At 52.6% G+C, this 16,931-nt stretch overlaps 1 protein-coding gene across 1 annotated transcript in view; it reads right to left on the bottom strand.

Annotated features, from left to right (window-relative positions):
* TMCO4 (transmembrane and coiled-coil domains 4) overlaps positions 1–16,931 on the bottom strand; it is a gene marked incomplete at its 5' end in the record, with an annotated part of 62,468 nt that overhangs the window by 30,862 nt on the left and 14,675 nt on the right. Inside the window, 6 exons of the mRNA XM_081086114.1 lie at positions 6,438–6,522; positions 8,710–8,846; positions 9,722–9,886; positions 10,417–10,536; positions 11,351–11,494; positions 11,742–11,839. Coding sequence (XP_080942240.1) covers positions 6,438–6,522; positions 8,710–8,846; positions 9,722–9,886; positions 10,417–10,536; positions 11,351–11,494; positions 11,742–11,839 — 749 coding nt within the window. The remainder of the gene's footprint in view (positions 1–6,437; positions 6,523–8,709; positions 8,847–9,721; positions 9,887–10,416; positions 10,537–11,350; positions 11,495–11,741; positions 11,840–16,931) is intronic.

Genomic DNA, 16,931 nt, shown 5'->3' with positions numbered 1-16,931 from the left:
GCCTGGCACACAGTAGGTGCTTAATGAATATGAGCCAATGGAGTGAATTTGATTTTGAATAGTTCTCTGTTTGGAAGGCCTGATCTGAGATACTGCTTTGAGTGACAACATCCAACAAGGAGAAGTCTCAAATCCTATATAATAAAGGGGTAATATGCAAATTGACCCTCACGCCCGTGTGTCACAAGATGGCCGCCCCTACGCCATTACAAGCTGGCCTCCCCACGTCATCACAAGATGGCTGCCAGGGGAGGGCAGTTGGGGGCGATCGGGCCAGCAGGGGAACAGTTAGGGGGTGATCAGGCAGGCAGGCAGGCAAGTGAGTGGTTAGGAGCCAGCATTCTCGGACGGTGAGAGTGATGTCCAACTGCCAGTTTAGGCCCGATCCTTGCATCGGGCCTAAACTGGCAGTTGGACATCCCCCAAGGGGCCCCAGGTTGGAGAGGGTGCAGGCTGGGCTGAGGGACCCCCGCCCCCCCTCCCCAGTGCATGAACCTCTAGTAATAATATAAATAGGAGTTCTGGATAAATCTTAGTTCTCAGACAAGCTACTCCACCTTCCCCTCAATCTCATTCTTCTCATCTGAGAAATGGGGTTGTTAGGAGGGTTGAAGAAAGTGCACGTAAATCCCTGAGCAAATCCAGGCAGAGAGCTGGGCCCTTGCAATGGCAGCTGTTGCTACCACTGCTATCACTATTAGTATAGTCATTACCAGGTGTGGGCAGCTCTGCCATTTTCAAGGCTTTTTCAAGAGGTCATTGATTCTGGGCCCTGAGCACAGTCTAGAGCAGCCTTGGGCAAACTACAGCTCATGGGCCGGATCCGGCCTGTTTGAAATGAACAAAACTAAAAAAAAAAAAGACCGTACCCTTTTATGTAATGATGTTTACTTTGAATTTAGATTAGTTCACACAAACACTCCATCCATGCTTTTGTTCCGGCCCTCCGGTCCAGTTTAAGAACCCATTGTGGCCCTCGAGTCAAAAAGTTTGCCCACCCCTGGTCTAGAGCCAATCGCCATCCACTGAGCTCAGAGCTTGGGCCGGGATCTGCCTGAGGCCTGCTCCCTGCTGGGATGGGCTCAGCTCACACAGGCCTCAGCTCCGGTCCTGTGGTGGGAAACATGCCGGGTATCACTGCTGCCTCTGTGGAGAGGGGCCCCCTTAGCCAAGCTCCTGGGCTCCTGGGACCACCAGTCGCTGGGGCTCTCACCCAAGCCTCCTCAGGGCCTGCCGCACTGGAGGTGTATTTCTAGCCTCCAAGCTGTGAGGTAGGAGGAGATAGGAAAGTCGAACTGGTGTGAGGTGGAGAGTGGTGGGCGATGGTGCTGGAAGGCGGCTCACGAGCGGGGCCTGGAGGTCATGCTGGGAAGTGTGCACTTGATCTAGAGAACAGGGGGGTGTTGGAGGCCCCTGGGCTGGCTGAGTTGCTGCCGTGAGTACCTGAGTGTGAGAGTGTGAGTGTGCATATGTGCGTGGACTACATGCTGCCTGGGGCCGACCTCCTCCGGCTCCTCCATCCACAGAACCCGTCCAACTACCACTCATTTACTCCTCAGTTCAGGCATCACACTGTCTAACCAGTCAGACTCCTTAGCCAGGCATTTGAGACCTTGTGCCAAGCTCCTGCCCTCACCATTTCCACCGTTCCACCTCCGTCCCCTTTCATAGGCTACAGAGACACTGGACTTAATGTCCTTCCCTCTACTCTACGGAATGACCCACCCATCATTCAAGGTCTAGGTCTTCTGCAAAGTAGAGCTCATGGTTAGAAGTGAGGGCTCTGGGACCAGATGTCCTGGGGTCGAGTCCTGGCTCTGGCACTTAGGATACCCTGGGAGGTGCAGTTTCTCATCCGTGAAGCCAGGAGAACAGCCCCCAGGGTTGCTATGATATTGAGATCCTGCATGGAGGTGCTTCGCATACAGCCTGGCACGCAGTGAATCTGAAGCTGGCTCCTGAGCTCATCAGCACAGGCCTGGTGCCCTCACCCAAGTCTAGCTCCTCTACCTTCCTGAGCACTCAGAACGTGCAGGCCAGGGAGATGGGGGGAGGGGGTCAAAGGCAGAGGAGTTCAGGGTCTAACCCTGGCGCTGGAAAGTGGACACAAAACGACAAGTTCCTCTGCCTACATGACACTCACCAGTGCCCCCTGTGCACAGTAGGTCCTCAGAGGAGTTTAGAGGAAGAAACGGTTACTGAGTGTGCCCAAATCAGGGCGGGGACTTTCATACTCATGGCCTCATTTTAACCTCCCCACAAGCCTTCGAGGTACGTGTTCTAAGTCCATATTCAGATGAGGGAGCTGAGGTTCAGAGAGATTCAATGACCTCCCCCTGGTCCCACAGCTCGTCAGGCCCCAAATCCAGGTCCGCCTAACACCAAAGCCCCAGTTCTTTTCGGTGGGCCGTGAGGTTGCAGGGGAGGGAGCAGCGACCAGGAAAGAGGCAGGAAGGCAGCTGCTCTGGGAACCATCCCCAAAAACAGAGGCGCAAGGACATCTCAGTGTCTCACTAACCAGCCCTGCCACCCAGAGGCCACCTGCCTCCCTCCCGCCAGCTTCCAGCCTCCCTTCCGATTGCCACAGCCAAATGGAAAACGGTAATGGATTCAGCTTGATCCGCAGGGGAACGGGAGATTTGGCCTGCATTACCGATCTGAAGTTAACATGTAATTTATGCTAATTGCAGCCAAAGACAGGCCTTTCTCCTCTAAATGGAGAATCGGTCCTATTAATAAGAGCCCGCCGCTCCCGGTATGAGGCGCCTGGCAGATGGTCTGCTGCATGGGCTGCGGGGAAGGATGACTAGGAAAGGAGCAACAGGATGACAGCACAGAGAATGACAACTTGTCAAGAGCCTCCCCCGGGGCGGGGGGCGGGGGGAGCAGCTTTAGAGCCAGGGGAGTCTGCAGCCACCCCTGGACCTGCAGGGACCTGAGCCTGAAGGCTGTTAGAGGACGTGTTGACCAGGACCCAGCCGGGGTTGCCTGCCTGACCACCATGCTCTCTGGTCTTTGCCACCGCCCAGCGGCGACATTAATCTCTTGCTGCACGTGGAGAGATGGATGTCCAGGGAGGCTGTGTCCTTGCCGAACCCAGGCTACCCAGAGGCAGGACTCAGAACCAGGGCTCAGCTGACAGCAAAGCCCATGCTTTCCTTTCCCCAATGTGAGTCGGGTTACTATGTGAGTCGGGGTTACTGTGAGAGTCGGGGTTACTGTGAGAGTAGGGGTTACTGTGAGAGTCGGGGTTACTGTGAGAGTCGGGGTTACTGTGAGAGTGCGGGTTACTGTGAGAGTCCGGGTTACTGCCTGGCAACTATTCACTGCCCACCCCACGTGGGCGGAGTGCACTGCCACCCCCCTAACACCCAGGGCTCAGCCACTATTTGCTTTGGCCAGCAGAACATGCGGAAGATTACAAATTGCCGAGCCCTGGCTGGTGCGGCTCGTTGGCTGGAGTGTCCTCTCGTACACCAGAGGGTTGTGTGCGGGAGGCAACCCTTTCCCATCAATGTTTCTCTTTCTCTCTCTCCCCCTACCCCACCTCAAAAATCCAAGTTTTAAAAATCGCCAAAAATTCGTTGCCACTTCTCCCACCCAGAAGAGGAATCGATTCCCCCTTGGTCCCTTTGAATACGATCAGGCCTGTGACTCGGTTTAACCAACAGAACGTGCAGAAGTGCTGCGTTCCAGAACCTTGGCCTTTAGAGGCCTTGCAGGTGTCACTCTTGCCATCTTAAAAGGCTGCCTGGAGAACAGCGTATAAGGAAGTCAGGCAGGCCTCCTGGGGGTGAGAGGGCTGGGGAGGGACTGAGGCGCCCTGGGTGGCTGCCAGCGCCCACGGCCAGACAGTGAGTGAGATGGACTTGGATGGCCCAGGCATTCCAGCTCTGATGGCAACTGCGCGAGTGAGACGAGGAGAGGAACTGCCTGGTCAATTCGTAGAATTGCGATAAGTAATCAGTTATTGCTGTTCCGAGCTACTGTTCGGATAGGTTGTTGGCAGTAATAAGTAACTGATACAGCATGCTAGTAAATACGACGGGAGCAGAGGTCTAAATGTGCATGTGTGGTTTGCCTTGGCTCTGCACTCTAGTGATAAACCAGAAGAGCATGCCCCTGGTGGCTGCTGCCCCTTCAACCTCACCAGGACAAAGGCACGTGGAGCAGACTTACAACCAGAAACTTACAGCCAGAAACAGGCTGTTCTAGATCCTGGGCATGAACATATCTGTTTGGGGGTGGTTTGTTATGTGGCATCACTGTAGCACTAGCTGACTGATGCACCCATCCTGCCTCTCTATATCCCACACGTTTCTATAGCCAGGACTGGGTTCTGTGTGAGAGATAGTCCCCCCGTTTTTCCCAAGAGGGAGACTGTGGCGCTGTAGGTATTATTTGCACAAAGCTGCAAGAAGACGGAACATGGCGTTATGCAGTAGGAGTCAGTGGCATTTCTGCAGCTCAACAAAGCCATTTACTGGAGGGGAGGAAGAGCTAAGGATGGGGAGACATTGGGGGTCTCCAAGGGGTTCCTCCCAGCAGGCCATGAGGTCCCAGGTGGCTTATCTGTGGCAGAGCAGGAAAGGCAGGCAAGGGATGCCTTTTTGACGTGCTCTGTCTCTGCTGATGCCGGGCGGGGAAGCGTGTACATAGAAAGGGAAGGCACACGCTCTCCTCGGGAGGAACGAGAGCCCGCCTTTACCAGAGCTCCAGATTCAGCCTCCTCGGTGGTTACTGCCTGACCTCCGACCCCAGGCTGGATGCTCCTGCTGGAAACAGCTAAGCCTCCCCAGGGCCTTCTGCATGGTGGTCCCCGGTTACCCACACTGGGAATGGGGCACTGCTCACTGATGTGGACAAAACCAGGTGGAAAGGAGGCTGCAGAGAGCTACAGGGGGCCTCAGGGTCCTCCGAAACGGCACAGAGGAGATGGTGAGGCCCACCCACCGCAGGGCTCACACACAGAGCGTAGCCCTTCCACCCTGAATGCCAAGGATGGCACGTCCACCTTGCCTTTGCAACCAGGAAAACAGCTCTGATCCCCAGTCCATTTTAGCTAAAGATAAAGAGCAGGGATGAATCATGCTGCTGGGCTCCAGGGTCTCTGCCATGCCCGCTGGTGATGCCAATCCTGAAAATAACACCCGTCAGCCAGCCCTGCCTCCTCGGGCTGCTTCAGGCCCGGCCCACGGCGGACAGCCCCACCCCTCCTGGCTTGCTAGCAATGGTCAGAAATCAGATCGCACACTGGTGTTGACCACGGGGAGTGGCCTTAGGGTGGCAGACACTCTGAAGAGCGGAAGCTGCACTGGCGTCCCGGAGCTGAATTTGGTCCAGAAGGGGTTTGGCAATTTGCAAAAATACTCCCCTGGCTTGCTCCTCAAAGCAAGCTCGTGGTGGGAATGATCAGCTCTGCTTTCTAAGTGGGGAAGCTGAGGCTCAGGGAGGCGTTCCAGGAAGCCCCGAGGGAGAATGCTGGGTGCACCTCCAACCCCGCTCCCATCCACCCTCTGCTCTCAGGACTAGGACTCCCTGTCTCAGTTGCTTCTCTTGCTGTTAGGGTCCTGCTGCTGCTAAGCTTCACCAGGAGAGAGGTTGGTCTGGGTCAAACAAACAGTGGGCCATTCCCAAGTGCCCCGAGCTCTGCACCGCAGTCGCCCAGCCCCCTCCTACGGCTGCCTCTGCGGACAGATCTGTCCCAAAGTCGCATTCCGCCCTGGAGACCTCTCCCACCTGAGGCCGGAGCAGTGGCACTGAAGCTTCCCGCTCTCGGCACAGAAAGTATGCCATTGGAGGGCACGAGCCACTCCCAAAGGCACCTGCAGAGAAAACATATGTCCACCTGGAACCTATGAATGAGACCTTATTTGGAAAAGGGGTCTTTGCAGATATAACTAAATTGTGCAAATGTAATTAGTTAAGGATCCTGAGATGAGGTCATGCTGGATTTGGTGGGCCCTAACTCCAAAGACACTGTCCTTAGAAGAGAAGGAAGGAGAAGGTCATGTGAAGACAGCGGCAGAGATAGGAGTGATGCCCCTACATGCCTAGGGACGCAAGGAGAGCCGGCAACCCCCACAAGCGGAAGAGCAAGGCAGGACCCTTCCTGAGCATCAGAGGGAACGTGGCTCTGCCCACAGCTCAATTTTGAACTTTTCTTCCCCCTCCTCCTCCCATTCAAGAACATGCATTAGGACGCCAAGGCCAATGTCATGACTATAGCACTCACATCCGCTTTAATTCATGTACAGAAAAAAAATAATTGATTTTCCAAAGGACTTACGATGTCTATTTTCCAGCGGTTTTAAACGGTAAGCTGTTATTTCTAAAAGCTGAGAACACATTCACAGACTCAGGACTCCAGGTCCCCAACCTCTGGACTAGGCGTCCACTTGGGGAGGGTGTTCCCCTGTGACAAGAGCCAGACTCACCTTTCTCCTGAGCCATCTCTTGCAGGCAGAAGTAGATGACTCTGGCTCCCAGGCTGAAGCCAATCAAAGTGACAGGTCGCCGGCCCTGGGGGGAAAAGGACACAGGTGTCTGGGAGGGGACACAGCTGGTTCTAGCAAAACATGGGCCCCGAAGAGGGTGGCCCTTGCCCACTCCTCAGTGCCTGCCGTGAACTCGATGAATGATGCATGTGCTACTCCCACCCCCCCGAGCTCTGATGGCCCAATCAGGAGAGTCAGGGCCCTCGTTCACACAGGATCACACCTGACCCTGGAGTCGGCTGCCTCCCAGGCCCACAGGCAGCCCCTGGCCGGGTTAATTCCCTTTCAGCTCAAACCATAATCCAGCTGCCATCTCTTCTGCCCCAGAGGCAGGGCTCATCTGCCTCGTGGCAAATGACTGCAGGGAAGTGGGGCCTTTCTGGAGCCGGGAGAGGAGGTGGAAGGCACCCCAGATGCGATGGGAAAAAGGCAGAGTGACATGGAGGGCCAGCTGTTCTCTCTCTAGACAGGCAGGTGGGGCATGAAATACTGGCCTCACATGATATGAGTAGGGAGTGAAGTTAGATGTAAAGAGGAACTTTCTGACTAAAGAACTTGTAGAAAAGGCACCACATCAGAAAAAGGAAGTTATCTGGGGTATTTGGGCACCGGTTCTGTTGGCAGGAGAGAGAAGGAGCAGCTGAGCTCCCAAGGCCAGCCCAGTCCCGTCTCACCAGTCTATTCCTTTTCCTTGTTTTTGTGCCAGTACCTGTGCCCACCTCCATTTACTGGCGTCGACAACCATTAAATCGGACTCCAGCTCTGCAGGACCCTGGTGGCTGAGGCTGCTACTCATCTCCAACACCCATCACTCGCCACGTCCGTGGAGGTAGAACTGAGTTCTGTGGGCTCCCAGCCACAGACTACGTGTTTAACTCCCCTGTAGCTAGGGACGGCCACAGGGCTGAGTCCTGGCCAGGGGTGTGAAGGAAGCAACTGGCATGACTTCCAGGCACACCCTTCATTCCACTTTCCTGCCTCTGATGGTCTTGGATGTGGATGTAACTTGGGCCGTATTACATGGTATCTGGACCATTGATGATTTGTTCAGAGGGGAGCTCTATACTTCTTTTTAAAAATATATATATTTTTGCCCTAACCGGTTTGGCTCAGTGGATAGAGCATCAGCCTGCGGACTCAAGGGTCCAGGTTCGATTCCGGTCAAGGGCATGTACCTTGGTTGCGGGCACATACCCAGTGCGGAGTGTGCAGGAGGCAGCTGATTGATGTTTCTCTCTCATCGATGTTTCTAACTCTCTATCCCTCTCCCTTTCTCTCTGTAAAAAAAAAAAAAAATCAATAAAAATATATTTTAAAAAAATAAAATAAAATAAATATATTTTTATTGATTTTAGAGAGTAAGGAAGAGGGAGAGAGAGAGATAGAAACATCAATGATGAGAGAGAATCATTGACCAGCTGCCTCCTGCACATCCTACACTAGGCATGTGCCATGACCGGTGTAGGGAGTGGCCCTAGGGTTAAGCCTCAGATTGACCTGTGGCAGGGCCACAAACAAGTCCCAGCTTGGAGGGCAGAGCCCTCTTAGCATAATTAAGCTTAACCCTAGAGCCCTCCCTAGTTCCTTCCTAGGTAGCTAATGGGCTGTGGGAGGTGCAGCAAGTGCTGCCAAAACAAGGTGAAACTCACAAGAACATTGTAAACATGTTGACCACTACCCTTGTTTTGATCTCACTATAAAATAAAGCCTCGGCTTGCAGGCTGGGTCTTTCTGTGTCCTCATCCAGGCACCGGAGATCCACTGAGCCCCAGCTGTATTCTCTTGTCTGTCTTTTCTTTAATCCTTCAGCCCCTCCTCAGGATCACTGAACCCTTGGTTGTGCTGGCGCAGCACAGACCGGGAATCGAACTGTTACCTGGTTCATAGGTCAATGCTCAACCACTGAGCCATGCCGGCGGGAGCTCTACACTTCTATGAAGAAACACCTGGCTTTGTCCTTACCTGCAGGTGCCTGTTATTCAGTCCTCACCTCCTTACCTGCTAGGGATGCAGAGTCTCTAATTCTTACTGGTCTATCCTAGGATACTTTTGTGACTTGAGTTAGAGGAGCAGTGAAGACCACCCACTTCCCCCAAAGCCAATGGGCGACCTCCACACAGATGTATTTAGGGCTGACATCTGTGTGCAAGTCAGCCCCATCACCCCCCCCCCCCGCCCCCCCGGGCCCCCAACTGCAGCCATTCCCAGGTACCTGCTGCCGGGAGAGCAGGATGTGGGCCAGGTGCTTGCCAACCTCTGCTGACCGATGGAGACAGACCCCCCAGGGGTTGTCGATGATGTTGGCGACAGAGAGGAGTGAGGCCGGCCAGGTCAGGGCAGCCGTAATGCCTGGGGAGGTGCAATGTCAGAGATGAAGGCAGTAGGGGTCCTTTTGGGGAAGGGGTTGGCTGGTTACTGAATGCCCAAGTGAGTGCATCTCTACCTTGGAACCTGTAAGCTCTCCCAGTGCTGTCAAACTGCTACATAGCAAAGAAGAAACTTGAAGCTCATGCATTTCTGACACGCGGACCAGATCCCTTCTGCTCAGGCATCTGTCATGTGTGAGATTCCAAAGATGACCCCGTTTTGTCCCTCCACCTGGTACCCTCCCACTTAGCCTGGTAACTGCAGTGTCCCGCCCCTACCCTGCTCATCCACTACGGGCTCAGCCATGTGACTTGCTTTGGCCAATGAGATGCTAATAGATGTGAGACATCAAGTGTACTTGTGCATGGAGGCCAGCCTCTCATGTACTCTGCCACTGGTGTGGGCTAGCCTGCTGATCCCAGGAGGAGGAGAGACAAATGGGACAGAGCCAAGTTGCCCTGGTTGCCCCAGACCAGGCTAGCTGGATCGGTGGACAGTCAGCTGACCCACAGATCCACGAGCAGACCCAGCAAAGGCCAGCCAAATGAAGCCTCATGACTCCAGAGCTATTATAATAAATGACGGTTATTTTAAGTCACCGAATTTTGGGGTGGCTTCTTAGGCAGCAAGAACCAACTGATACATTATGTGATAATGGGACTGGCCGTTTACCTGTCTCCTCCCCAAGAAGACCCTACACTTCTCACAGACAGGAACTCAGTGTCTTAACCTCTCCATGTTCCTACGATCCAGCACAGTGCCTGGCTCACCTGGGGCCTCAGGTATGCAAAGGTCTGGTAGCAGCGTGGGTTGGGAGCAGGGGGCAGGCTGCTGACGGTAGAGACAGGAGGACTTACCAGACAACACTGTGTACTTTAGGGCCTCCTGGGCCACTATGTTTGCAAGACCGCTGAGGATGGTCTCCAGGGCATTGCCAAGCTCCATCAGGTACTTGGCCTCCCAGGCTAGGCAGTACTGCTCGCAGCTGCGTGCCAGGGCAGCCCATGGAGCGCTGAAGGTGCCTGGGGAGGACACAGATAGGTGGGGTCTCTCCTGTCTGTGTTAGAGGATGCCCCACCCCACTTTCCCAGACAGGGGACCACTCACCCTCGGGGGGAGACAAGAGGCCCACGGTGTGTACCTATACATACTGCTGAGTGGATGGATTTATTGATGGGTGGGTGGGTGGGTGAACGGATGGATACATAGATGGATATAGATGGATGGAGAGTAGGATGCATGGATAGTTGGCTGGATGACTGATGGAAGGATAGATGATGGATAGATGTGCAGATAGTTGGGTGGATGGGTGAATGGATAGGCAGTTGTATGAATGGACGATGGATGACAGATGAATGGATGAGTAGATGGATGTGGAATCAAGTCTCCTTACTTCCCTGAGCCTCAGTTTCCTCCTCTGCAAAATGGGGCTCCCTTACCCACCCTCTAAAGACATACACAGGGAAGAGCCAGGGTCAGGCCCACAGCAGCAGGCCCGCTCAGCCAACATCTACCCCCTCTACACCCTTGTCCACTCCACTCTGGTCCTCACGGTATTTGCCGGACGCCAGCCACCCCGTGATGGCGATGGTGATGTGCAGCTGCCTGCCTTCCGTCAGAGGCAGAAACGTGAACTCCTCAATGGCCCCCACACGCTTCTTCATCTTGTATCCTAAAGACCCAGACACAGAAATGAGAATGGAGGTGACCTGGGGTCCTGGGGAGTGTTAGTCAGAGAGGCTCTCTGTGTTCACAGCTCACACCGTGAGTGCCAGCCAGGTGCCCTGCCCTTGGACACATGTCTCACTTTTCAACTCACTAAGGCAGATGCCATTACTGTCCCCAATTACCGATGAGGGTAAGAGGCTTCCAGAGGCTGGGCTGCCCCCGAGGGGCAGAGCTGGGGTTGGAGCTCACTGCCCAGGCTCATGACTACCACTCTGTCCTGACTCAGTCGGTTCTATGTCAATTTTCCTGCCCACAAACATCAGGGCTACAACACACTCCTTTCAGTAAAAGTGGATCAAACTGACCAAGATTCTCAATGTGGACAGCGACAACCCATGTGAGGAGTGGAACAGGAATGTGGGGGGCTGCTGACACATATGATTTGGGAAAACTCCCCCAGGAGATGCTGGTAAGTGAAGAGTAGCCATGTGCTCTCTTACAGGAGGAAGCCCAAGTGTCTCCGAGGAGGCCTGTCTGGAAACTTCCTAAATGGTAGCAAGCAGATCCAATGAGCCCTTTCTCAGGACGTCTACTACACAAGGTGCAGTTTCTCAAACGCAGGCCTTGCACCACCCATGCCGAGCGATCGCCCAGTCCTCTGTGCAGCCTGCTGCTAGTTCCGGCAGGGCTGGGACCCAGCATGAGAAAAGTCGTGTGCTCCTCCTCCATCTCCCGGGGAGCCATCACTGGGGACAATCTGGGTGGGTCCTTTGGGAGCTGGGCCACCCTCCTCACTGCCCCCTCCTCTGGAACCTTACCTGTCAAACTAGCTCCAGCTGCACCAAACAGCGACGTCATGACAGCTATGCCGGCCACTGAGCCCAGAGCCGCTGCCCCAGCACTGCCAATGATCGTCGCGGCCCCGGCGGCAATAAGAGGGGCGGCCAGGCCCCCGGTCACTCCTGCCAAGAAAGCAGAAAGTAGGGTAAAGGTGGGAGTGAGGACGTGGTCTGCTGGGTTATTCTCCCCTCCGCTACCCACTGCCTTCCACAGAGGCACACGAATGAACACACTGCTGATGGACACCTACTACGTGCCCGGGGACACCTGCCAGCCCATCTCTGCCCTCTCCACTCCCAGCCTGACATCTCCCGTCACTCTAACCTGCACAGACCCATGTGCCACCACCTCAGCTTGCGCTGGCCTCACCGATCACTGTCCCGCCTCCGACGGTCGCCAGGCCTATCAGCAGATAGCGCTTCCATTTCTTCCGGTTTTCTCTCTTCTTCCTGGACGCCTCAGCCGTTCTGAGGGAGAAGGGGTTGGTCCTTAGGGTCGGTGGTGCCTGGAACCCCTGGAGACCCCTCCGCCTCACCAACCCCCAAGCTGGGATCAATGCTGGGCACTCTGTCATTCAGAGCAAGGTACCAAGGTCACCCTGGGCCCATCGATGCTTTTAAAAAGCCGAGAACATTCTAAAACCCAGCTGGGGAATCCCAGTGTGCGGGATGCTCTACTTACCCAAAGGATCCATCCTAACAGGGTTGCAATTTGAACGAGGGAAAGACAAAAAGATAACAATAACAGTAAAAGAAGCACAAAAATATCTTTTAACAGATGGACCCAGACGAGTACCAAACAGAATCACAGACGCCCTCGCCTCCCTCCTTCCTTCCCTTCCCCTTGACATCTGAGCTCGCCTCCTTCTGGGATATTCGGAAACCAACTTCTTTCAGAATAACCATTTCAAAGATGGGTTAGAGAAATGTCTGCTCTGGAGACCTTGGCCGTGGGGCACTAGCTAGTACCGTTCAGAGCGGAAATGTGAAAGCTACAAGATGTAGCAGGAGGGAAGCATTTAGAGTGCTTTGGGTCAGCTGAATCCTGAGCGTGGCCAACGTGAGTGCTCAGAACGTCACTCAGCCCCGTTTTCCTGACGGACACCCGGTCCTCAGTGCTTTAGGACGCTAAGGAGTAGGACCAAGCGGACATCAGGGGCACGAACTCTGAACTGAAGTTGGAGTTTGGACAATTCAACGTGCAGAGCGACAGCAGACGGTGATAAAAGATGGTTAATACTGATGGGGAATTCCTGCATGCCAGCTGCCATGCTTTATGTTTCCTGTGGTTTATCTTATCCCTGAAGCCGTGTCACTATTGTCCCCGTGTTACAAAGTCAGGGCTAAGACCCCCCCTCGAGGGGTGGTGGGGATCGGCGAGGAGGAAGTCTGTCAGCCATGCGGCACAAAGACACCGGCGAATGCTGACCAACGGTGGCTCCCGCGTCTTCCCGAGCCTCAGTTTCCTCTTTGTAAAACGCGGACAGTAACACCTACCTCTGAAGGTAGTTGGTTTGTAAAGATTAAATCCATTCCTTCCTCATTCACCAATCAACACACTGACTGAGAATGGATGGCCCGGGGGCCCTTCTGGGTGCCAGGGATCGGCAGTCTGGACCAACATCTGTTTCCTTCTCATCTCTTCCCTCATGAACTGCACAAGATGGTGAGAAATAGTCTGTCCTGCCTGGTCAGTGTGGCTTGGTGGTGGAGCACTGACCCATGAATCAGGAGGCCCCGATTTGATTCCTCGTCAGGGCACATGCCCAGCAAGGGGGGTAATAACAGTACTGAATGCCCAGGGGTCTGGTGAGAGCTCTGGGCAATGGTCCGCATACAACCCTGGCATGTTGTCATCTGTCTGGTGGTCTTAGCCTGCACTTCTAGACCATCGATGTTCAGAGGATGGGCTCTGGATCCACTGCATCAGAATCCCCGGAGGGTAGCCATTAAAGGCACAGCTTCCTGGGCCAGAAGCTCTGGGCGTGAGGGTGCGGAAACTACCTGTAACCAGCTCTCCAGGGGCCTGCTGCATTCCTAGTTTGAGAACCGCAGGGCCAGACCTTCAGGGCACAGGCTGAGCCTCTCCTGCTTCCCACCCTCAGCAGCTGGCCCTGGGCTAGGACCCGGAGGGTGCTCAGAAAATGTTTCTTGAACAGAACCAAGTCATTCTGACCAGGATTGATCCTGAACCTCTTGCTGCGGCGATCTATCCCCCCACTCACTGTCCACATCGATGAAAATCAGAGGGGCACGGAACAGAGCATAGGCCAGTCACCATCGAGAATGAAATTCTGGCCCGACCAGTGTGGCTCAGTGGTTGAGCATCGACCTATGAACCAGGACATTGACCTATGAATGGAGGTCACAATTCAATTCCCAGTCAGGGCACGTGCCCTAGTTGTGTTCTTTGTCCCCAATAGGGGGAGTGCAGGAGGCAGCTGATCAATGATTCTCTCTCATCATTGATATTTCTCTCTGTCTCTCTCCCTCTCTCTTCCTCTCTGAAATGAAATCAATAAAAATATATTAAAAGAAAAAAGAATGAAATTCTGGTTGCAATAGCTATGTATGGTACCAGGTAGGTACCAGAAATATCGGGGGAAACACGTGGTAATTTATATGATTGTCTAACCACTATGCTATACTCTTGAAAACTAATATAAAATCATATTGAATATAAACTGTAATTTAAATAAATCAAATTATTTTAAAAGAGAATACAATTCTGGGGTATTAGAACAAAGCTGGAATGTTAAAACATTTTAATGATTACTACAGATTTGTTTTTAAGAACACAGTCACATTTTTGAGCTGGTGCCCTTGACATCTGTCAGCCCCATCTGCTTCTAGACACTAATCATCATGTTTAGCTGAGCTTATGGAGGGAGAGACTCATAGCCTCAAGGGAAGAAAATAACTAAAAAGTAAAAATAGTTCTTGAGGCTGCTGTATCTAAAGGTATGAATGCTAGTGTATCAAACTCATTTTGCCAAGATTAGATGAACCATTAATCTCTAGAATTCTGCTTTGTATTATTATTGAAATGTTTGTAAACATTTGCTGAATCAAAAAGAATGCAGCATTTTTCCTACTCAGCCTCTCTCTCTCTCTCTCTCTCTCTCTCTCTCTCTCTCTCTCTCTTTCTCTCTCAGCATTTGCCTGAACTGCCAATCTACTTCCTTATTTATATAAGCACCTGAATGTTCCTCATAACTGTTTTGTACATAACACGAAGAGCTTTGCCAGTCATCATTAATTATCCAGGCGTTTTATTCCTGCGATTACTTCCCTTGTCTGAATGTCAACATGGAAGGCAGGAGACATTTGCTCTGAGTGACATCGATGATGTGTCTGTCCTATAGTTGGAAGTGAGAGTTCCGAGCACAAATCCCAATTCAAACGAAGCTCTGTTCCTGTTACTGACTTTGCCTGTTGGTTAGGTACCATGGCGATCTCCGCCATCCTAGTCCCTGGCCACACTCGGGTTCTGGAATGCCAGAGAGGACCCTGAGTTGGCGTTCCATGTCCGCCTTCCAAAGACAGAGGCGGGAGTTTAAACACAGATCTAGGCCAAACCCCAGGCTGGAGCCACAGATGCTTAATCAAGAGCAAGAGGCCACCTTGTCCATCTCAGGGTCCCACACATCAGTTTCATTCCCTCCAGCTGATCTCCCCGGGAGGGTGCTCCTTGCAGTCATCCTCGCCCCGCCCTCTTCTTTGTTTTAGTCATCTTCTCCAGTTGATAGAGAGGGAGAGCTTATCTCTGGGATATCTGGAGACACTTCCTAGTAAAAGCTTAGAAAGCTCCATAAAAGAACTATCTTTACTGCTTTCTTCAGAATCAAGGAGGAAACCTGGGCTGGCCAACCAGGCCTTGAGGGATACGGCCAGTGACGTGCGGACTGGATAGGTGGTTGAATCAGATGGTGCCCTGACCACTGGGTGACCTTGGGCAAGTTAAGGCACTCCTCTGACTTCCTGTTTCTTCCCTGTGAAACCCGCTGGAGATTGTTAGGAACACCCCAATGAGGAGACCTCTTGTGCCGACATCTAGTAAACACTCGATAGAAATTAGATGTTGACAATGTTCTTATGATGTGACCAGGGTCAACCTCCAGCAAGACTTTACCTAATGTTCACTGAGACCTACTATGTGCCAGGCACTGTTCCAAGCTTTTGATATATATTCATTAATTCAATCCTCTTAACTGCCTAATGATGGAGATACTACCGTTATCCCCAAGTCTGAGATGAATAAACTGAGGCACAAAGGAGTGAAATCGTCAAAGAAATGGGGAAAACGTGAATGGCTTACGGACTCAGACAGGAACCCAAGAACAGAAAGGAGGTACGTCACACCCTGAACCCCAGCTGCAAAGGATCCCCTTGGGGTGCCGAGTGATAAGCTCGCCTTGCAGAAACACAAAACCTTAGAGTTAAAAGAAACCTACATACAATTCGATCCTCTGCTTGTATAGGTGAGGAAACTGGCGCTGGTGCCCAGAGAGGGAAAGCGACATGTCCAGGGCCACACAGAGGCTGGGTGGCAGAATCAAACCAAGAACCAGGCTGAACACTTGCTATGCTTTTCCTGGGTCTCAGGTCCTTCCAGAGACCACAGATAGAACCTGAGAAGTGTCCAAAGTCCCTACCACTGAATTAAAAATTCCACACGTGGAGTATTTTTCTGAGGAAAGAGTTCATACATGGTAATAACAGCCATGATAACAGATACTATAGCAAATGATATTTATCAGCCAGTTGCTCTATACAAAGCCCTCCTGAAGCACTTTACATGTATGAACTCATTTGAGCCCCAGGAGAACCCTATGAGCAAGGTGCTATTATTATCATCCCCATTTTGCAGGTGAGGAAACGTGAGGCCCAGAGAAGTGAACTAACTTGTCCAAGGTCACACGGCTGGTAAGTGGCAGAGCTGGGCTGTGTTAGAACTTCTGTTTCTACACCTTCCCTGACCTGACTACTGGCATCTTCAGAACAAATCCTCTGGGTAATATGTTTCTTTCTGACAATAAGCTTTGCAAACAACAGCTGAGAGTTTCCTTCATTTCAAGGCACCTAAGACACTACAAACGTCCAATACATTTCCAGACGCTGAGCAGCCCTCGTGATGGTGGTCATTGACCTGTTTCTTTCTTAACACAGCCTTGGGAGTCAAAGCAAGTCTGTTGTCAGGTTTTTAAAATAGACCAAGCTTCCGCCTTTCTCAAGCAAACCACCTCTCCCTTTGCCCTCCAAACCCTGGCAGGAGGGCGGCTCCAGGTCTGAACTTGGCTTCAGAGCTAAATTCCCAGCTGGGCTGAGCTGGCACGACCTGGCTGCTCAGACCGTCACCGTGGCAGAACAAAACCCAAGGCTGGGAGACGTGCCTGGTGCACGGAGCCTACAATTAGGCTGTGACAGGATCGATTGATTGCTCTGGGATTAGATTCTGTGATTAGCAAACAGCTGAGCTCTGGCCAAGTTGCCAGGATAATTTCCCTCTACACACTCCCGACAACGCACAGACAGCAAAGCCGCTCTACAGCTGGTAGGT

This window comes from Myotis nattereri (genome assembly GCF_964212035.1).
Source record: "Myotis nattereri genome assembly, chromosome: 3".
In the NCBI taxonomy this organism is placed as follows: domain Eukaryota; kingdom Metazoa; phylum Chordata; class Mammalia; order Chiroptera; family Vespertilionidae; genus Myotis; species Myotis nattereri.
Note: the sequence above shows the minus strand (reverse complement) of the source record. Positions and strands in the feature narration are given on the sequence as shown.